Here is a 22064-nt window from a genome sequence, read left to right on the forward strand (position 1 = left end):
CCGGCAGCGCTGCCGCGTTCTCGTTACTGCGCATGTGCGCAGCCGCCGGGGCGGGCAACGCCTCTTCTGCGCCTGCGCACTGCGGCGCCGCTCCGCTGGCGCATGCGCGTAGGGCCCGCGGCGGCCGGCGGGGCTTTTAAAGGGACCGCGTCCCGTTACCGGCGGGGCGGCCCCGCCCGCGGCCCCCCCCTGCAGGCCGGCCCCGGTGGCGGCGGCTGATGGAGGCGGCCGCGGGCTGGCGCTGCCGGCCGGGTGGGCGGCTCGATATGAGCCACGGCTTCGTGCGGCACATCCGCCGCAACCAGATCGCCAGGTACCGGTCCCGGCACCGGCGGGGCCCTGAACCGGCCCGCGGCCTCCCGGGGACCCCCTAGCGCGGCTCCGGGGCCCCCTGTGACATTCCCGGTAACCCCCCGGTCCCCCCCCGGTGCGCAGGGACGCCTACGAGCGGGCGGTGCGGCAGGCGCGGGGGCGGGCGCGGGGCCGGCTCACCCCGACCCCCCCCCGGCCCCGCCGCCCCGACCAGCAGGTGTACCGGCCCCGCCGGCCCGGTGAGCGGCGGGAGCACCCTGGGGGAGCACCTAAGGGTGGGGACAAATCGGGGGTGGGGGGGCCTCAGGGTGGGCTGGGACATGGGGGGCACCCATGGGTGGGGGGAGGGTGATGGGGCACCCTTGGGTGGGCTGGGACATGGGGGGCACCCATGGGTGGGGGGAGGGTGATGGGGCACCCCTGGGTGGGCTGGGACGTGGGGGGAGGGCACCCAAGGGTGGGCTGAAGAAGGTGGGGCACCCAAGGGTGGGGGGACATGGGGGGGGGACCCCAGGGTAGGCTCGGACATGGGGGCACCCATGGGTACGGGGAGGGTGATGGGGCACCCCAGGGTGGGCTGGGGCATGGGGAGGTTCCCATGGGAGTGATGGGGCACCCCGGGGTGGGGTGGGATTGGGGGGGCGCAGCCATGGGTGGGGGGGAAATGTGGGGGACCCCAGGGTGGGCTGGGACATGGGGGGAAGTACCCAAGGGAGACACAGGGATGGGGAGCACCCATGGGTGGGGGGACATGGGTGGGACCCCTGGGTGGGCTGTGACATGATGGGGCACCCCTGGGTGGGCTGGGACATGGGGGGGCACCCAAGGGGGCGACAGGGATGGGGAGCACCCAGGGGTGGGCTGAGGAGGGGGGGGCACCTAAGGGAGCGATGGGGATGGGGGGGGCACCCAAGGGTGGGGGGGATACCCCAGGGTGGGCTGAGACATGGGGGGGTACCCAAGAGAGACACAGGGGTGGGGGGCACCCATGGGTGGGGGGACATGGGGGGGACCCCAGGGTGAGCTGGGACATGGGGGGGCACCCAAGGGAGACACGGGGATAGGGGGCACCCATGGGTGGGGGGACATGGGGGGGACCCCAGGGTGAGCTGGGACATGGGGGGGCACCCAAGGGAGACACAGGGATAGGGGGCACCCATGGGTGGGGGGACATGGGGGGGACCCCAGGGTGAGCTGGGACATGGGGGGGCACCCAAGTGATGGTTGGGGATGGGGGGGGAGCACCCCTGGGTGGGGTCACCCAAGGGGAGGATGGGGATGGGGCACCCCTGGGTGGGCTGGAGTGGGTGGGGGAGCACCCAAAGGGGGGTGGGGGAGGGCGGGGTGCACTGCCAGCCCCCTGAGGGTGCAGGCGCCGCAGGGGGTCCCGGGGGAGACCCCAGCCCGGGGCCCCCCCCCGCCGACACCCGCGGGCCCCGGCTCTTCTGCCTGGAGTACGAGGGGGACGACGGGCGCGTCACCGCCGTCATCGTGCACCAGGTGGGGACCCCGGGGGGCACCCATGGGTGCAGGGTGGCTGGGAGGCTTTGTGTGTGTCTTGGGGGGAGTCCGGGCACCCGTGGGTGTGGAGGGGGGGGGGACAAGGGGAGGGGCACCCATGGGGGGGGGCGGGGACAAGGGGAGGGGCACCCATGGGTGCGGGTGGGTGCCGTGGGGCGCAGCGGGTGCCCGGTGGGTCCCCTGGGATGCAGCGGGTGGGTGTGGGTGCCGCCGTGGGGCACGGCGGGTGACAGGGTGCCGCAGGGGGACAGCGCGGAGGAGGTGACGCGACGGGTGTGCGCCCGGAGCCCGCTGGAGCCCGCCCTGCGCCGGGCCCTCTGCCAGCGGGTGCAGGACGAGCTCAGCAAGCGCCGAGGGACAGGGTGACGCTGCTGACCCCCTCCGGGGGACGGGTGCCACCCCCCGGGGACACTGCCACCCCCGGGGACGGGTGCCAGCCGCCGCCCGGTGTCAATAAAGGTGCTGCGAGGCTCCGGTGTCTGGCTTTGCTTGGGGAAACTGAGGCACGAGGTGACCCATCCCCCCCGGTGTGTCACCATGTCACGTCCCCGGTGCCATGGTGCCACCCCCCGTGGGTGACGATGGGTGCCATGTCCCCAGGGACCCCCCCATCCCCTCCCTGGGGTCCCTGTCCCCTCCCCGGGTGCCTTCGTGTCCCCAGGGTGCCCCCCCCCGTCTGTCCTCCCCCACCCGGGGTTGGTGGCACTTGGGGACAAGACCGGGTGTCCCCAGGGCTGGTCCCACTGGTTTGTTATTGTAGGGTCTCCTCAGAGTGGGTTGTGCTGGTTTATTGTGGTAGGGTCTCCCTGAATTGGGTCCCTTTGTTATTGTAGGGTCTCCTGGAAGCAAGGCAGGGTGGTTTGTTATTGTAGGGTCTCCCCAAAGCAGGTCCTGCTGGTCTGTTATTGTAGGGTCACCTTGGAGTAAGGCACAGTGGTTTGTTATTGTAGGGTCTCCCCAAAGCAGGTCCTGGTGCTTATTTATCGTCAGGTCTCCTCGGAGAAGGTTCTGTTGGTTTGTTATTGTAGGGTCTCCCCAAAACCAGTTCTGGTTCTTATTTGTTATAGGGTCTCCCCAGAGAGGATCCTGCCAGTTCGTTATTGTAGGGTCTCCCCAAAACAGATCCCGATGGTTTGTTACTGTAGGGTCTCCCCAAAGCAGGTCCTGGTGCTTATTTATTGTAGGGTCTCCCTGAAGTGTGTCCTGCTGGTTTGTTATTGTAGGGTCTACCCCAAGCCGATCCCCCTGGCTTGTTATTGTAGGGTCTCCCCAAAGCAGGTCCTGGTGTTTAGTTATCGTAGGGTCCAGCATGTTTGTTATTGTAGGGTCTCCCTGGAGATCATCCCGCTGGTTTGTTATTGTAGGGTCTCGCCAAAGCAGATCCTGGTGCTTATTTAGCATAGGGTCTCCCTGGAGTGGGTCCTGCTGGTTTGTTATTGTAGGGCCTCCTCGAAACAGATCCCGATGGTTTGTTATTGTAGGGTGTCCTCGGAGTTCATCCTGCTGGTTTGTTATTGTAGGGTCTACCCCAAGCCAATCCCCCTGATTTGTTATTGTAGGGTCTCCCCAAAGCAGGTTGTGGTGCTTAGTTATCGTAGGGTCTGGCACGTTTGTTATTGTAGGGTCTCCCTGGAGATCATCCCGCTGGTTTGTTATTGTAGGGTGTCCCCGAAACGGGTTCCACTGGTTTGTTATTGTAGGGTCTCCCTGGAGATCATCTTGCTGGTTCGTTATTGTAGGGTGTCCCCAAAACAGATCCCGATGGTTTGTTATTGTAGGGTCTCCCCAAAGCAGATCCTGGTGTTTATTTATCGTAGGGTCTCCCCGGAGATCATCCTGCTGCTCTGTTATTGTAGGGTCTCCCCAAAGCAGCTTCCACTGGTTTGTTATTGTAGGGTCTCCGCAAACCAAGTCCTGCTTCTTATTTATTGTAGGGTCTTCCCAAAACAGATCCCACCGCTTTGTTATTGTAGGGTCTCCCCCAGACCTGGCAGGCTCCCCGCAGTGCCGGGGGGGGGGGGCTCAGTCCCCGCCGGGGGGGGTACCGGGGGGGACGGTGACGGTGACGATGACGGGGGGTGGCCGTGACAGCCATAGCGCCAGGCCGAGGGCGAGGAGGAGGAGGAAGGCGGCGACGAGGCCGATGGCCGCCAGACGCCACCGCCGCTGCCCCCTGCGCTGCTGCCGCGCCACCGCCCGGGTGCTGCGGGTGAAGGCTTCGCCCTGCGGGGACGGGGGATCTATAGGGTCCCCCCCTACACACACCCGGGCCATATGGGCCTAGAGTGCCTGGGGGGGGGCACTATAGGGACGTACGGCCCAGAGGGGGGGTGCTATAGGTGCTATAGCACCCCCCCTCCGGGCCGTACGTCCCTATAGTGCCCATACGGCCCTATAGCATCCCCCCTCTGGGCCGTATGGCCCTATAGTGCCCGTATGGCCCTACAGCACCCCCCCCTCCGGGCCGTACGTCCCTATAGTGCCCGTATGGCCCTACAGCACCCTCCCTCTGGTCCGTACGTCCCTATAGTGCCCGTACGGCCCTATAGCACCCCCCCTCCGGTCCGTACATCCCTATAGTGCCCGTATGGCCCTATAGCACCCCCCCTCCGGGCCGTACATTCCTATAGTGCCCGTATGGCCTTATAGCACCCGCCCTCCGGGCCGTACGTCCCTATAGTGCCCGTACGTCCCTATAGTGCCCGTATGGCCCTATAGCACCCCCCCTCCGGGCCGTACGTCCCTATAGTGCCCTCCTTCCCCTGGGGCTATATGGCCCTATAGTGTGGCCCCCCAGGCCGTCCTCCCAGGGCTGCAGGTCGCTATAGTGTCCCTATAGTGTCCCATCCCCCCCAAAGAGCCATACCCCCCAGTGTCATCCCATCCCCCACCAAGGCTGTATGTCCCTATAGTGTGTGTCCCCCAGGGCTATATGTCCCTATAGTTTGTGTCCCCTGGGGCTATATGTACCTATAGTGTCCCCCAGGGTCCTGTCCCACCCTGCTCCCCAGGGCTGTATGTCCCTATAGTGTGTGTCCCCCTGGGGCTATATGTCCCTATAGTGTCCCCTAGAATCCTGTCCCACCCCCCCCCAGGGCTGTATGTCCCTATACTGTCCCCCAGGGCTGTGTGTCCCCCCCCGGGGCTGTATGTCCCTATAGTGTGTCCCCCCTGGGGCTGTGTGTCCCCATAGTGTCCCCTGGGGCTATATGTCCCTGTAGTGTATGTCCCCTAGGGCTTGTATGTCCCTATAGTGTGTCAAACCAGGGCTGTGTGTTCCCCCTGGGGCTATATGTCCCTATAGTGTCCTTCAGGGCTATGCCCACCCCCTGGGGGGCTGTATATCCCTATAGTGTCCCCCAGGGCTCTATGTCCCTATAGTATGTGTCCCCTGGGGCTGTATGTCCCTATAGTGTCCCCCAGGGCTCTATGTCCCTATAGTGTGTCACCCCAGGGCTGTATATCCCTATAGTGTCCCCCAGGGCTCTACGTCCCTGCAGTATGTGTCCCCTGAGACTATATGTGCCTATATTGTCCCCCAGGGCTATGCTTACCCCCCCCGAGCTGTATATCCCTATAGTGTCCCCCAGGGCTCTATGTCCCTATAGTGTGTCACCCCAGGGCTGTGTGTCCCTATAGTGTCCCCCAGGCTCTATGTCCCTACAGTATACGTCCCCTGAGACTATATGTGCCTATATTGTCCCCCAAGGCTATGCCTACCCCCCCAGAGCTGTATATCCCTATAGTGTCCCCCAGGGCTATATGTCCCTATAGTGTGTCTCTCTATAGTGTGTCCCTATAGCTGTGTGTCCCTGTAGTGTTCTCCAGGGTTGCATGTCCCTACAGTATGTGTCCCCTAGGGCTATATGTCCCTATAGTGTCCCCTAGGGCTATGCCCAACTCCTAGAGCTGTATAGCTCTATAGTGTCTCCCAGGGCTATATGTCCCTATAGTGTCCCCCAGGGCTATCCCCACCCCCCCGGGGCTGTATATCCCTATAATGTCCCCCAGGGCTCTATGTCCCTATAGTGTGTCCCCCCCAGGGCTGTCTACCCCTATAGTGTCCCCAGGGCTATATGTCCCTATAATGTGTCCCCCCCCGGGGCTGTCTATCCCTATAGTGTCCCCAAGGGCTCTGTGTGTGTCTGTCCCCAGGGCTATATGTCCCTATAGGTGCCCACCATGGCGCGCAGCTCCTGGGCCCGGCTGTCGAGGTCGCTGAGGCGCCCGTCCCGCTCCAGCGCCCGGGCGAAGTTCTGCTTCATCAGCTCCGTCACCTCCTCTGCCTCGCGCTGGCACTGCGCCAGCCCCGCCTGGGGACAGCGGGGGACACGTCGGGGGGGACACCCGCGCCCCGGGGACGCGGCACCGCGGGGAAGGGGACTATGGGGACCGTGGGGACCACGGGGACATGGGCATCACAGGGAAGGGGCACATGGGGACAATGGGGACATTGGGGACCATGGGGACATGGGGACCATGGGGACATGGGGACCATGGGGACAAGGGCACCGCAAGGAAGGGGCACCATGGGGACAATGGGGACACAGGGACCATGGGGACAATGGGGACATGGGGACAATGGGGACAAGGGCACCGCAAGGAAGGGGCACCATGGGGACAATGGGGACATAAGGACAATGGGGACATGGGGACCATGGGGACAAGGGCACCGCAAGGAAGGGGCACCATGGGGACAATGGGGACATAGGGGACCATGGGGACATGGGGACCATGGGGACAAGGGCACCGCAAGGAAGGGGCACCATGGGGACAATGGGGACATAAGGACAATGGGGACATGGGGACGATGGGGACAAGGGCACCGCAAGGAAGGGGCACCATGGGGGCAATGGGGGCATAGGGGACCATGGGGACATGGGGACCATGGGGACAAGGGCACCGCAAGGAAGGGGCACCATGGGGACAATGGGGACACAGGGACCATGGGGACATGGGGACCATGGGGACAAGGGCACCGCAAGGAAGGGGCACCATGGGGGCAATGGGGGCATAGGGGACCATGGGGACATGGGGACGATGGGGACAAGGGCACCGCAAGGAAGGGGCACCATGGGGACAATGGGGACATAGGGGACCATGGGGACATGGGGACCATGGGGACAAGGGCACCGCAAGGAAGGGGCACCATGGGGACAATGGGGACCAGGGGGACACAGGGACCATGGGGACAAGGGCACCACAAGGAAGGGGCACCATGGGGACAATGGGGACCAGGGGGACATGGGGACAATGGGGACATGGGGACAATGGGACCATGGGGACACAGGGACCATGGGGACAAGGGCGCTGCAGGGAAGGAGCCCCATGGGGACAAGGCGGACATAGGGGCACAATGGGGACGTAGGGACCATGGGGACAAGGGCACCGCAAGGAAAGGGCACCATGGGGACAATGGGGACATAGGGGACAATAGGAACATGGGGACACAGGGACCATGGAGACATGGGACAATAGGGACACAGGGCCCATGGGGACCATAGGGACACGGGCACCGCAAGGAAGGGGCACCATGGGGATAATGGGGACCAGGGGGACATGGGGACAATGGGGACAAGGGGACCATGGGACAAAAGGAACATGGGAACAAGGATACCATGGGGACACAGGGACCATGGGGACAAGGGCACTGCAGGGAAGGGGCACCATGGGGACAATGGGGACACAGGGACTATGGGGACAAGGGTACCCCAGGGAAGGGGACCATGGGGACAAGGGCGCTGTGAGGAGGGGGGCACACAGGGACCATGGGGACATGGGCACCCACATGGGGACATAGGGGACCATGGGGACAAGGGCACCGCAAGGAAGGTGCACCATGGGGACAAGGGTGCTGTGAGAAGGGGGCACCTGGGGACCATGGGGACAAGGGGACCATGGGGACATGGGCACCCCAGGGAAGGGGCACCATGGGGACATATGGGACCATGGGGACAAGGGCACTGCAGGGAAGGGGCACGATGGGGACACAGGGACCATGGGAACATGGGACAATGGGGACCATGGGGTCAAGGGCATCGCAAGGAAGGGGCACCATGGGGACAATGGGGACCAGGGGGACCATGGGACAAAAGGAACATGGGGACAAGGGGACCATGGGGACAAGGGCGCTGCAGGGAAGGAGCCCCATGGGGACTAGGCGGACATAGAGGGACAATGGGGACATAGGGACAATGGGGTCATAGGGACAATGAGGACACAGGGGATCATGGGGACAAGGGCACTGCAGGGAAGGGGCACCATGGGGACAAGAGCACGGTGAGGAGGGGGCACATGGGGACAAGGAGACCATGGGGACACAGGGACCATGGGGACACGGGCACCCCAGGGAAGGAGCACATGGGGACAATGGGGACATAGGGGACCATGGGGACAAAGGCACTGCAAGAAAGGTGCACCATGGGGACAAGGGCGCTGTGAGAAGGGGGCACACGGGGACAAGGGGACCATAGGGACACAAGGACCATGGGGACATGGGCACCCCAGGGAAGGGGCACCATGGGGGGGGACATATGGGACCATGGGGACAAGGGCACTGCAGGGAAGGGGCACCATGGGGACAATGGGGACATAGGGGACTGTGGGGACATGGGGACCATGGGGACAAGGGCACCGCAAGGAAGGGGCACCATGGGGACAATGGGGACCAGGGGGACATGGGGACCATGGGGACAAGGGCACCGCAAGGAAGGGGCACCATGGGGACAAGAGCACAGTGAGGAGGGGGCACATGGGGACAAGGAGACCATGGGGACACAGGGACCATGGGGACACGGGCACCCCAGGGAAGGAGCACATGGGGACAATGGGGACATAGGGGACCATGGGGACAAAGGCACTGCAAGAAAGGTGCACCATGGGGACATGGGCGCTGTGAGAAAGGGGCACATGGGGACCATGGGGACAAGGGGACCGTGGGGACATGGGCACCCCAGGGAAGGGGCACCATGGGGACAATGGGGACATAGGGGACCATGGGGACAAGGGCACTGCAGGGAAAGGGCATGATGGGGACACAGGGACCACGGGGACATGGGACAAGGGGGACCATGGGGACAAGGGCACCGCAAGGAAGGGGCACCATGGGGACAATGGGGACACAGGGACCATGAGGACCATGGGGACAAGGGCACCACAAGGAAGGGGCACCATGGGGACAATGGGGACACAGGGACCATGAGGACCATGGGGACAAAGGCACCGCAAGGAAGGGGCACCATGGGGACAATGGGGACACAGGGACCATGAGGACCATGGGGACAAGGGCACCGCAAGGAAGGGGCACCATGGGGACAATGGGGACCAGGGGGACATGGGGACAACGGGGACAAGGGGACCATGGGACAAACGGAACATGGGGACAAGGAGACCATGGGGACACAGGGACCATGGGGACAAGGGCACCCCAGGGAAGGGGCACCATGGGGACAATGGGGACACAGGGACTATGGGGACAAGGGTACCCCAGGGAAGGGGACCATGGGGACAAGGGCGCTGTGAGGAGGGGGGCACACAGGGACCATGGGGACATGGGCACCCACATGGGGACACAGGGACCATGGGGACAAGGGCACCGCAAGGAAGGGGCACCATGGGGACAAGGGCACTGCAGGGAAGGGGCACGATGGGGACACAGGGACCACGGGGACATGGGACAATGGGGACCATGGGGACAAGGGCACCGCAAGGAAGGGGCACCATGGGGACAATGGGGACCAGGGGGAGATGGGGACAACGGGGACAAGGGGACCATGGGACAAAAGGAACATGGGGACAAGGAGACCATGGGGACACAGGGACCATGGGGACAAGGGCACCCCAGGGAAGGGGCACCATGGGGACAATGGGGACAATGGGGACATAGGGGATCATGGGGACAAGGACACTACAAGGAAGTGACACCATGGGGACAATGGGGACATAGGGGACTGTGGGGACAATGGGGACCGTGGGAACACAAGCACCACGGGGACACGGGCACCCCAGGGAAGGGGCACCATGGGGACAATGGGGACATAGGGGACCGTGGGGACATGGGGACCTGGGCACTGCAGGAATGGGGCACAGGGGGACACGGGCACGGTGAGGAGGGGGCACACAGGGACATGGGGACCTGGGCACCCCAGGGAAGTGGCACCATGGGGACCGTGGGGGACAGGAGACCTCGGGGACACGGGGACACGGGAACCATGGGGCACAGCAGGACCATGGGGGCAGGGGCACCACGGGGACAGGGCACAGGGGCACCCACGGGTGGGGCACACGGGGACCGTGGGGTCCGGGTCACACGTGGGGACACGGTGGGGACGGGGCACGGTGGGGTGGCCGGGCTGGGACACGCGAGGATCCCGGGGCCGGGGACAATGACACACGGGGACACGGAAAATTCCACGCGGGCCACCCCGCACTCCCCCCCCCCCGGCTGGGGCTCGTCCCTCCCGCCACCAGGAAGAGCCCCGGGGGCACCGGGACCGGGGGGGGAGTCACCGAGCCCCGGGGGGGTCCCTAGCCCCGGCGGTCCCGTGTCTCCCGCCCCCCGCCCCGGTGCCGGTGCCGGTGCCGGTCCCGGTCCGCCCCCCCGGGAAGCGAAAGCGAAAGCGACGGCGAAGCCCCCGGCGCTCACCATGGTCCCGCGGGGTCGGTGCCGGTACCGGGGTCGGTGCCCGGGTGGGTGCCGGTACCGGAGCGTCCGTCCCCGTCCCACCCCGGGCCCCAGCGGCCGCCCCCGGCGGGAGGGACCGGGACCGCCCCCCGGGTGTCCCCGCGTCCCCACACCGGGAGCGTCTGTCCCCTCCCCGGGCACCTCCGGCCCCGCAGCCCCCCGAGGGGGGTGTCCCCAGGACCCCGCGGGTGTGGGACCTCCCCCCGGGACCCCCCGGCCCCGGGTCCCCCAGGACCCCCCCCTCAAGCCCCCCAGGTCCCCGCAGCACCCCCGGATGTGGGTCCCCCAAAGTCCCCCCGTCCCTACAGCCCCCCAGATGTGAGGGTGTCCCCCCCCAGGACCCCCATGTCCCCAAACCCCCCAGACGTGGGTCCCCCAAGAACGCCCCATGTCCCCCTGTGCCCCCCCCCAAACGGATCCCCCAGGACCCCCGTGTCCCCACAGCCCCCCAGATGTGGGTCCCCCCAGGTCCCTGCAGATGTGGGTCCCCCCAGGACACCCATATCCCCAACCCCCCCCCGACATGGGTCCCCGCAGGGACCCCCATGTCCCCAAACCCCCCCAGATGCAGGTCCCCCTATACCCCCCCCCCATACCTGGGTCCCCAGGGACCCCCATGTCCCCACAGCCCCCCAGATGTGGGTCCCCCCAGGACCCCCATGTCCCCAAACCCCCCCCCAGACGTGGGTCCCCACAGGGACCCCCACGTCCCCAAACGCCCCCAGATGCAGGTCCCCCCATGCCCCCCCCCATACCTGGGTCCCCAGGGACCCCCATGTCCCCACAGCCCCCCCCCCCCCTCCACAGGCCCCACCAGGGTGACAGTGCCACCACACTGCGCCCTTTGTCCCCCGGTGCCAGCCACCCGTCTGGCACCGCTCCCCGCCCCCCCGGCACGGCGCCGCCTGTCCCCACGCCTGTCCCCACGCCTGTCCCCACGTGTGTCCCCCCCCCGCCCCCCCCGGTACAGACACACACACCCAGCCCCACACGGCTCGTCACCCCTCTATTCCTGGGGACGCGCAGGTGGCCGGGGGGGGGTCCCCGCGGGTGGGGACGGAGGGGGGGGGCTCTAGGTGGGGATCGTGCCGGTGGCCAGGAGGATGATGAGGATGAGGACGATGGCGCCCACGAGGCCGAGGATGACGAGCAGCTTCACGTTCTTCCACCAGTACCGGCGGGCCATCTTCTGTGACGTCGTCTTGAAGTGCTCCGACTGCGGGGACATCGCTCAGGGGGGGACACGGGGACACCCCCTGCCACCCTGGGGACCCCCCGCTGCCACCCCAGGGACACTAACTGCCACCTTGGGAACAGCCCTGCCACCCCGGCCACCCTAGGGACACCCACTGTCACCCGGGGGACCCCCCACTGCCACCCCAGGGACACCCCCTGCCACCCCGGTGACAGCCCTGTCACCCGGGGACCCCCCACTGCCACCTTGGGAACAGCCCTGCCACCCCGGCCACCCAAGGGACACCCACTGTCACCCGGGGGACCCCCCACTGCCACCCCAGGGACACCCCCTGCCACCCTGGTGACAGCCCTGCCACCCGGGGACCCCCCACTGCCACCCCAGGGACACCCCCTGCCACCCTGGTGACAGCCCTGTCACCCGGGGACCCCCCACTGCCACCCCAGGGACACCCCCTGCCACCCCGGTGACAGCCCTGTCACCCGGGGACCCCCCACTGCCACCCCAGGGACACCCCCTGCCACCCCGGTGACAGCCCTGTCACCCGGGGACCCCCCACTGCCACCTTGGGAACAGCCCTGCCACCCCGGCCACCCTAGGGACACCCACTGCCACCCGGGGGACACTAACTGCCACCCCAGGGACACCCCCTGCCACCCTGGTGACAGCCCTGTCACCCGGGGACCCCCCACTGCCACCCCAGGGACACCCCCTGCCACCCTGGTGACAGCCCTGCCACCCGGGGACCCCCCACTGCCACCCCAGGGACACCCCCTGCCACCCTGGTGACAGCCCTGTCACCCGGGGACCCCCCACTGCCACCCCAGGGACACCCCCTGCCACCCCGGTGACAGCCCTGTCACCCGGGGACCCCCCACTGCCACCCCAGGGACACCCCCTGCCACCCCGGTGACAGCCCTGTCACCCGGGGACCCCCCACTGCCACCTTGGGAACAGCCCTGCCACCCCGGCCACCCTAGGGACACCCACTGCCACCCGGGGGACACTAACTGCCACCCCAGGGACACCCCCTGCCACCCTGGTGACAGCCCTGTCACCCGGGGACCCCCCACTGCCACCCCAGGGACACCCCCTGCCACCCTGGTGACAGCCCTGCCACCCGGGGACCCCCCACTGCCACCCCAGGGACACCCCCTGCCACCCTGGTGACAGCCCTGTCACCCGGGGACCCCCCACTGCCACCCCAGGGACACCCCCTGCCACCCCGGTGACAGCCCTGTCACCCGGGGACCCCCCACTGCCACCCCAGGGACACCCCCTGCCACCCCGGTGACAGCCCTGTCACCCGGGGACCCCCCACTGCCACCTTGGGAACAGCCCTGCCACCCCGGCCACCCTAGGGACACCCACTGCCACCCGGGGGACACTAACTGCCACCCCAGGGACACCCCCTGCCACCCTGGTGACAGCCCTGTCACCCGGGGACCCCCCACTGCCACCCCAGGGACACCCCCTGCCACCCCGGTGACAGCCCTGCCAACCAGGGACCCCCCACTGCCACCTTGGGAACAGCCCTGCCACCCCGGCCACCCTAGGGACACCCACTGTCACCCGGGGGACACTAACTGCCACCCCAGGGACACCCCCTGCCACCCCGGTGACAGCCCTGTCACCCGGGGACCCCCCACTGCCACCTTGGGAACAGTCCTGCCACCCCGGCCACCCTAGGGACACCCACTGTCACCCGGGGGACCCCCCACTGCCACCCCAGGGACACCCCCTGCCACCCTGGTGACAGCCCTGCCACCCGGGGACCCCCCAGTGCCACCCCAGGGACACCCGCTGTGACCCCAGGGACACCCCCTGCCACCTTGGGGACAGCCCTGCCACCCTGGGGACCCCCCACTGCCACCCCAGGGACACCCCCTGCCACCCCAGTGACAGCCCTGTCACCCGGGGACCCCCCACTGCCACCTTGGGAACAGTCCTGCCACCCCGGCCACCCTAGGGACACCCACTGCCACCCCAGGGACACCCCCTGCCACCCTGGTGACAGCCCTGTCACCCGGGGACCCCCCACTGCCACCGCAGGGACACCCCCTGCCACCCCGGTGACAGCCCTGTCACCCGGGGACCCCCCACTGCCACCCCAGGGACACCCGCTGTGACCCCAGGGACACCCCCTGCCACCTTGGGGACAGCCCTGCCACCCTGGGGACCCCCCACTGCCACCCCAGGGACACTAACTGCCACCCTAGGGACACCCACTGTCACCCTGGGGACCCCCCAGTGCCACCCCAGGGACACTAAGTGCCACCCTAGGGACCCCCACTGTCATCCCGGGGACCCTCTGCTGCCACCCTGGGGACCCCCAGCTACCACCTTGGGGACAGCCCTTTGCCACCCCAGGGACATCCCTCTGCCACCCTTGGGGACAGCCCTGCCACCCCGGGGACCCCCCACTGCCACCCCAGGGACACCCGCTGTGACCCCAGGGACACCCCCTGCCACCTTGGGGACACCGCTGCCACGTAAGTGCCCTGGAGCCTCCTTGGGGACCCCGTTCTCCCTCAGGGACCCCGTGTCCCCCAACCCTATGTCCCCTCCCCGGGGTCACAGTGCCAGCCTGAGGACCCAGTGTCACCTTGGGGACCTGGTGCCACCCAGGGACACCCAGTCCCACCCTGAGAACCTTGTGCCCAAACAGGGACCTGCTACCACCTCGGGGACCCTGTATCCCACTTGGGGACCCTGTGCCACCTTGGGGACCCCGTGCCACCTAGGGTGACGTTGCACCCAACCAGGGACCCTGCACCCCCCTGGGGACGTGGTGCCACCCACTCTGGGACCTTGCACCCCCCTCTGGGCCCTGGTGCCACCCTGGGGACCCGATACTCACCCTGGGGACCCTGTACCCACCTCAGGGACCTTGTGTCACCTCAGGAGCCCTGCGCCCAACTTGGGGACCCCTGCCCACCCTGGGGACCCTATGCCCACCTCAGGGACCTTGTGTCACCTCAGGAGCCCTGCGCCCAGCTTGGGGACCCCTGCCCGCCCTGGGGACCCTATGCCCACCTCAGGGACCTTGTGACACCTCAGGAGCCCTGTGCCCAACTTGGGGGACCCAGTGCCCTTGGAGACCCCATGTCCACCCTGGGGACCCCCTGCCCACCTCAGGGACCTTGTGTCACCTCAGGAGCCTTGTGCCCAACTTGGGGACCCTGTGCCCACCTCAGGGACCTTGTGTCACCTCAGGAGCCCTGCGCCCAACTTGGGGACCCTGTGCCCACCTCAGGGACCTTGTGTCACCTCTGGAGCCCTGCGCCCAACTTGGGGACCCAGTGCCCACCCTGGGGACCCCGTGCCCAGCCTAGGGATCCCGTGCCCACCTCAGGGACCTTGTGACACCTCAGGAGCCCTGCGCCCAACTTGGGGACCCAGTGCCTACCTTGGGGATCCCTGCCCACCCTGGGGACCCCACGCCCACCTCAGGGACCTTGTGTCACCTTAGGAGCCCTGTGCCCAACTTGGGGACCCCTGCCCGCCCTGGGGACCCCGTGCCCGCCTCAGGGACCTTGTGTCACCTCAGGAGCCCTGCGCCCAACTTGGGGACCCTGTGCCCACCTCAGGGACCTTGTGACACCTCAGGAGCCCTGTGCCCAACTTGGGGACCCAGTGCCCTTGGAGACCCCATGTCCACCCTGGGGACCCCCTGCCCACCTCAGGGACCTTGTGTCACCTCAGGAGCCTTGTGCCCAACTTGGGGACCCTGTGCCCACCTCAGGGACCTTGTGTCACCTCTGGAGCCCTGCACCCAACTTGGGGACCCAGTGCCCTTGGAGACCCCATGTCCACCCTGGGGACCCCCTGCCCACCTCAGGGACCTTGTGACACCTCAGGAGCCTTATGCCCAACTTGGGGATCCAGTGCCCACCCTGGGGACCCCGTGCCCAGCCTAGGGATCCCGTGCCCACCTCAGGGACCTTGTGTCACCTCTGAAGCCCTGCACCCAACTTGGGGACCCAGTGCCCTTGGAGACCCCATGTCCACCCCGGTGACCCCCTGCCCAACTTGGGGACCCCGTGCCCAGCCTGGGCACCCAGTGCCACCCCGGTGACCCCCCTGCTCCTCACGGTGGCCTCCAGGTCCTGGCTCTTGCTGTGGAGCTGCTCCAGGTTCTCGCCCCGCGCCAGGATCCGCTCCACGTTCTGGGTCATGATGGTTTTGACGCCCTCCACCTCCCGCTGCAGCGCCCGCACGCGCCCGCCGCCCGCCTCGCCGCCTGCGACGCCGCCTGCGACGCCGCCCGCCTCGCCGCCTGCGACGCTGCCTGCGACGCTGCCTGCGACGCTGCCCGCCTGGTAGCATGGGGTAGGTGTTAGGGTGGGCAGTCGGTGGCACCCCAGCACCCCATAGGGACCCTGACACTCTCCACCATTCCCCATATACGCCCCGGCACCCCGTATGTACCCTGGGCGTACCCCCCAAGTGCCCCACGTACCACCCCAGCACCCCATGTACTCCATAGGCACCCCATATCCACCCCCTGAGCACCCCATAAGCACCCCATAGGCACCCCAAAGGTACCCCCCAGCACCCCATGTACTCCATAGGCACCCCATATCCACCCCCTGAGCACCCCATAAGCACCCCAAAGGTACCCCCCAGCACCCCATGTACTCCATAGGCACCCCATATCCACCACCTGAGCACCCCATGGGCACCCCAAAGGTACCCCCCAGCACCCCATGTACTCCATAGGCACCCCATATCCACCACCTGAGCACCCCATGGGCACCCCAAAAGTACCCCCCAGCACCCCATGTACTCCATAGGCACCCCATATCCACCCCCTGAGCACCCCATGGGCACCCCAAAGGTACCCCCCAGCACCCCATGTACTCCATAGGCACCCCATATCCACCCCCTGAGCACCCCATAGGCACCCCATGGGCACCCCAAAGGTACCCCCCAGCACCCCATGTACTCCATAGGCACCCCATATCCACCCCCTGAGCACCCCATGGGCACCCCAAAAGTACCCCCCAGCACCCCATGTACTCCATAGGCACCCCATATCCACCCCCTGAGCACCCCATAAGCACCCCATAGGCACCCCAAAGGTACCCCCCAGCACCCCATGTACTCCATAGGCACCCCATATCCACCCCCTGAGCACCCCATAAGCACCCCAAAGGTACCCCCCAGCACCCCATGTACTCCATAGGCACCCCATATCCACCACCTGAGCACCCCACAGGCACCCCATGGGCACCCCAAAGGTACCCCTCAGCACCCCATGTACTCCATAGGCACCCCATATCCACCACCTGAGCACCCCATAAGCACCCCAAAGGTACCCCCCAGCACCCCATGTACTCCATAGGCACCCCACATCCACCACCTGAGCACCCCATGGGCACCCCAAAAGTACCCCCCAGCACCCCATGTACTCCATAGGCACCCCATATCCACCCCCTGAGCACCCCATAGGCACCCCATAGGCACCCCAAAGGTACCCCCCAGCACCCCATGTACTCCATAGGCACCCCATATCCACCCCCTGAGCACCCCATAAGCACCCCAAAGGTACCCCCCAGCACCCCATGTACTCCATAGGCACCCCATATCCACCCCCTGAGCACCCCATAAGCACCCCAAAGGTACCCCCCAGCACCCCATGTACTCCATAGGCACCCCATATCCACCACCTGAGCACCCCACAGGCACCCCATAGGCACCCCAAAGGTACCCCCCAGCACCCCATGTACTCCATAGGCACCCCATATCCACCCCCTGAGCACCCCATAAGCACCCCAAAGGTACCCCCCAGCACCCCATGTACTCCATAGGCACCCCATATCCACCACCTGAGCACCCCACAGGCACCCCATGGGCACCCCAAAGGTACCCCTCAGCACCCCATGTACTCCATAGGCACCCCATATCCACCACCTGAGCACCCCATAAGCACCCCAAAGGTACCCCCCAGCACCCCATGTACTCCATAGGCACCCCACATCCACCACCTGAGCACCCCATGGGCACCCCAAAAGTACCCCCCAGCACCCCATGTACTCCATAGGCACCCCATATCCACCCCCTGAGCACCCCATAGGCACCCCATAGGCACCCCAAAGGTACCCCCCAGCACCCCATGTACTCCATAGGCACCCCATATCCACCCCCTGAGCACCCCATAAGCACCCCAAAGGTACCCCCCAGCACCCCATGTACTCCATAGGCACCCCATATCCACCCCCTGAGCACCCCATAAGCACCCCAAAGGTACCCCCCAGCACCCCATGTACTCCATAGGCACCCCATATCCACCACCTGAGCACCCCACAGGCACCCCATAGGCACCCCAAAGGTACCCCCCAGCACCCCATGTACTCCATAGGCACCCCATATCCACCCCCTGAGCACCCCATAAGCACCCCAAAGGTACCCCCCAGCACCCCATGTACTCCATAGGCACCCCATATCCACCACCTGAGCACCCCACAGGCACCCCATGGGCACCCCAAAGGTACCCCTCAGCACCCCATGTACTCCATAGGCACCCCATATCCACCACCTGAGCATCCCATAAGCACCCCAAAGGTACCCCCCAGCACCCCATGTACTCCATAGGCACCCCACATCCACCACCTGAGCATCCCATGGGCACCCCAAAAGTACCCCCCAGCACCCCATGTACTCCATAGGCACCCCATATCCACCCCCTGAGCACCCCATAGGCACCCCATAGGCACCCCAAAGGTACCCCCCAGCACCCCATGTACTCCATAGGCACCCCATATCCACCCCCTGAGCACCCCATAAGCACCCCAAAGGTACCCCCCAGCACCCCATGTACTCCATAGGCACCCCATATCCACCCCCTGAGCACCCCATAAGCACCCCAAAGGTACCCCCCAGCACCCCATGTACTCCATAGGCACCCCATATCCACCACCTGAGCACCCCACAGGCACCCCATGGGCACCCCAAAGGTACCCCTCAGCACCCCATGTACTCCATAGGCACCCCATATCCACCACCTGAGCACCCCATAAGCACCCCAAAGGTACCCCCCAGCACCCCATGTACTCCATAGGCACCCCACATCCACCACCTGAGCACCCCATGGGCACCCCAAAAGTACCCCCCAGCACCCCATGTACTCCATAGGCACCCCATATCCACCCCCTGAGCACCCCATAGGCACCCCATAGGCACCCCAAAGGTACCCCCCAGCACCCCATGTACTCCATAGGCACCCCATATCCACCCCCTGAGCACCCCATAAGCACCCCAAAGGTACCCCCCAGCACCCCATGTACTCCATAGGCACCCCATATCCACCACCTGAGCACCCCACAGGCACCCCATGGGCACCCCAAAGGTACCCCTCAGCACCCCATGTACTCCATAGGCACCCCATATCCACCACCTGAGCACCCCATGGGCACCCCAAAAGTACCCCCCAGCACCCCATGTACTCCATAGGCACCCCATATCCACCCCCTGAGCACCCCATAGGCACCCCATAGGCACCCCAAAGGTACCCCCCAGCACCCCATGTACTCCATAGGCACCCCATATCCACCCCCTGAACACCCCATGGGCACCCCAAAGGTACCCCCCAGCACCCCATGTACTCCATAGGCACCCCATATCCACCCCCTGAGCACCCCATAGGCACCCCATAGGCAGCCCAAAGGTACCCCCCAGCACCCCATGTACTCCATAGGCACCCCATATCCACCCCCTGAGCACCCATGGGCACCCCAAAGGTACCCCCCAGCACCCCATGTACTCCATAGGCACCCCATATCCACCCCCTGAGCACCCCATGGGCACCCCAAAGGTATCCCCCAGCACCCCATGTGCACCCTGGGCACCCCGTAGCACCCCATATGCACCCTGAGCACCCCCTATATATCCTGGGCACTCCCCAAGCACCCCATAGGCACCCCATATCCACCCCAAGCATGTGCCACGCACCCTATGTGATGCCCGGGCACTTCCTTAAGCACCCTATAGATACCCCAAGCACCCAATAGGCACCCGTGGGCACCCCACAGCACCTCAAGCATCAGATATACACCCCCAAGCACCCTATAGGTGCCCCGAGCACCCCGTAGGTGCCCCATGTCCACCCCAAGCGCCCCATATGCAGCCCAGGCACTTCCCTAAGCACCGTATATGTACCCTGGGTACCCTACATACACCCCAGACACATCCCGAACACCCCATATGCATCTCAAGCACCCCATGGGCACCCCCTATACACCCCCAAGCACCCCATAGGCACCCCATATCCACCCCAAGCACCTCATGTGCCCCCCCAGGCACTTCCCCAAGCACCCTATAGGCACCCCAGGCATCCTATATGCACCCCAGCACCCCATACGCACCCTGGGCACCCCCCAGAACCCTATGGGCACTTCCCCAAGCACCCCATACGCACCCCAAGCTCCCCCTAGGCACCCTATATACACCTCAAGCATCCCATAGGCACCCTGAGCACCCCAAAAGTACCCCCAAGCACCCCATAAGTGCCTCATATACACCCCAAGCACCTGCCAAGCACCCCATATGCAGCCCAGGCACTTCCCCAAGCACCCTATAGGCACCCTGGGCACCCTACATACAACCCGAACACCCTATATGTACCCCCGAGCACCCCATATGCACCCCATGCACCTGCCAGGCACCTCATAGGCACCCTGGGCACTTCCTCAAGCACCCTATAGGCACCCCAGGCACCCCCCCGCACCTCAAGTACCCCCTATACACCCCCAAAGCACCCCACAGGCACCCTGAACACCCCCTATGCACCCCATATGCACCCCAAGCACCTGCCAGGCACCCTATAGGTACTTCCACAAGCACCCTATAAGCACCTCAGGCACCCCTCAGCACTCTATATGCACCCCCATGGCACCCCATACGTACCCCAGCCCCCGCCATATGCACCCTGGTCACCCCAAAGGGACCTCCCCAAGCACCCTATAGTCACCCTATAGGTGACCCTGAGCACCCTATAGGTGCCCCATATCCACCCAAGCACCTGCCAGGCACCCTATAGGCACTTTCCCAAACACCCCATGGGCACCCCCCAAGCGCCCCATAGGCGCCCCGTATGGACCCCAGACCCCCCACAGGCACCCCGGGAACCCCCCAAAAGCCCCATAGGCGCCCCATAGGCACCCCAGACCCCCCATAGGCACCCCGGGCACCCCCCAAGCGCCCCATAGGCGCCCCGTATGGACCCCAGACCCCCCATGGGCACCCCGGGCACCCCCCAAGCACCCCACAGGCGCCCCGTATGGACCCCAGACCACCCATAGGCACCCCAGGCACCCCCCAAGCGCCCCACAGGCGCCCCGTATGGACCCCAGACCACCCATAGGCACCCCAGGCACCCCCCAAGCACCCCACAGGCGCCCCGTATGGACCCCAGACCCCCCATAGGCACCCCAGGCACCCCCCAAGCACCCCACAGGCGCCCCGTATGGACCCCAGACCCCCCATAGGCACCCCGGGCACCCCCCAAGCGCCCCATAGGCGCCCCATATGGACCCCAGACCCCCCATGGGCACCTCGGGCACCCCCCAAGCGCCCCATAGGTGCCCCGTATGGACCCCAGACCCCCCAAAGGCACCCTGGGCACCCCCCAAGCGCCCCATAGGCGCCCCATAGGCACCCCAGACCCCCCATAGGCACCCCGGGCACCCCCCAAGCGCCCCATAGGCGCCCTGTATGGACCCCAGAGCACCCATAGGCACCCTGGGCACCCCCCAAGCGCCCCATAGGCGCCCTGTATGGACCCCGGACCACCCATAAGCACCCCGGGCACCCCCCAAGCGCCCCATAGGCGCCCCATAGGCACCCCAGACCCCCCATAGGCACCCCGGGCACCCCCCAAGCGCCCCATAGGCGCCCTGTATGGACCCCAGAGCACCCATAGGCACCCCAGGCACCCCCCAAGCGCCCCATAGGCGCCCCATAGGCACCCCAGACCCCCCATAGGCACCCCGGGCACCCCCCAAGCGCCCCATAGGCGCCCCGTATGGACCCCAGAGCACCCATAGGCACCCCGGGCACCCCCCAAGCGCCCCATAGGCGCCCCGTATGGACCCCAGACCACCCATGGGCACCCCGGGCACCCCCTAAGCGCCCCATAGGCGCCCCATAGGCACCCCGGGGCACCCTATAGCCCCCCTATACCCCCCCCCATGGTCCTACCATGGCCGGGCCCGCTCCGCTCCGCTCCCGCCGCGGCCCCTGCCCCGGCCCCGCCCCGCTCGGGGCTTCCGGGAGCGGCGGGGCGGGGTCAGGGGTCGCGGCGGGACCGGAGGGGTGGGTGGGGGGTGACGGCGGGGTCAGAGGTCGCGGCGG

The 22064-nt window shown here is 66.4% G+C and overlaps 3 protein-coding genes across 5 annotated transcripts; 1 reads left to right on the plus strand and 2 right to left on the minus strand.

The window, feature by feature from the left end:
* The first annotated feature begins 93 nt into the window (after positions 1-93).
* On the plus strand, positions 94-2304 carry C27H2orf68 (chromosome 27 C2orf68 homolog). Its single transcript, XM_075174558.1, has 4 exons — positions 94-313; positions 436-551; positions 1694-1812; positions 2077-2304. Exons 1-4 carry the CDS (start codon positions 219-221, stop codon positions 2197-2199), a joined length of 453 nt encoding a protein of 150 aa, XP_075030659.1. The 5' UTR covers positions 94-218; the 3' UTR covers positions 2200-2304.
* Positions 2305-2606: 302 nt separating this feature from the next.
* LOC142093553 (vesicle-associated membrane protein 5-like) lies at positions 2607-10730 on the minus strand. Its single transcript, XM_075174812.1, has 3 exons — positions 10478-10730; positions 6015-6146; positions 2607-4056 (listed from the first exon to the last, which is right to left on the minus strand). The coding sequence occupies exons 1-3, from the start codon at positions 10478-10480 to the stop codon at positions 3856-3858; spliced, it is 336 nt and encodes a 111-aa protein (XP_075030913.1). The 5' UTR covers positions 10481-10730; the 3' UTR covers positions 2607-3855.
* Positions 10731-11509: 779 nt separating this feature from the next.
* VAMP8 (vesicle associated membrane protein 8) lies at positions 11510-22008 on the minus strand. 3 transcript variants are annotated; one of them, XM_075174809.1, is made up of 3 exons: positions 21912-22008; positions 15806-16030; positions 11510-11732 (listed from the first exon to the last, which is right to left on the minus strand). In XM_075174809.1, the coding sequence occupies exons 1-3, from the start codon at positions 21912-21914 to the stop codon at positions 11589-11591; spliced, it is 372 nt and encodes a 123-aa protein (XP_075030910.1). In that variant the 5' UTR covers positions 21915-22008; the 3' UTR covers positions 11510-11588. The 3 variants fall into 3 exon arrangements, with proteins under 3 accessions (XP_075030910.1, XP_075030911.1, XP_075030909.1); XM_075174810.1 differs by having other exon boundaries at positions 15806-15982; positions 21912-21929; XM_075174808.1 differs by lacking the exon at positions 21912-22008 and having other exon boundaries at positions 15806-16130.
* Between the last annotated feature and the right edge of the window lie 56 nt (positions 22009-22064).

This window comes from Calonectris borealis, chromosome 27, assembly GCF_964195595.1.
Source record: "Calonectris borealis chromosome 27, bCalBor7.hap1.2, whole genome shotgun sequence".
Classification (NCBI taxonomy): domain Eukaryota; kingdom Metazoa; phylum Chordata; class Aves; order Procellariiformes; family Procellariidae; genus Calonectris; species Calonectris borealis.

Excerpts from the sequence above, each read along its gene's own strand:
- C27H2orf68 (XM_075174558.1), top strand. The coding sequence starts at position 219 with ATGGAGGCGGCCGCGGGCTGGCGCTGCCGGCCGGGTGGGCGGCTCGAT. Across the intron at positions 314-435 it reads CGCCGCAACCAGATCGCCAG|GGACGCCTACGAGCGGGCGG; the intron begins GTACCGGTCCCG and ends CCCGGTGCGCAG. Across the intron at positions 552-1,693 it reads GTACCGGCCCCGCCGGCCCG|GGGGTCCCGGGGGAGACCCC; the intron begins GTGAGCGGCGGG and ends CAGGCGCCGCAG.
- LOC142093553 (XM_075174812.1), bottom strand. Across the intron at positions 4,057-6,014 it reads CCCAGGAGCTGCGCGCCATG|GGCGAAGCCTTCACCCGCAG; the intron begins GTGGGCACCTAT and ends CCGTCCCCGCAG.
- VAMP8 (XM_075174808.1), bottom strand. The coding sequence starts at position 16,117 with ATGGGGAATGGTGGAGAGTGTCAGGGTCCCTATGGGGTGCTGGGGTGC. Across the intron at positions 11,733-15,805 it reads GCCAGGACCTGGAGGCCACC|TCGGAGCACTTCAAGACGAC; the intron begins GTGAGGAGCAGG and ends ATGTCCCCGCAG.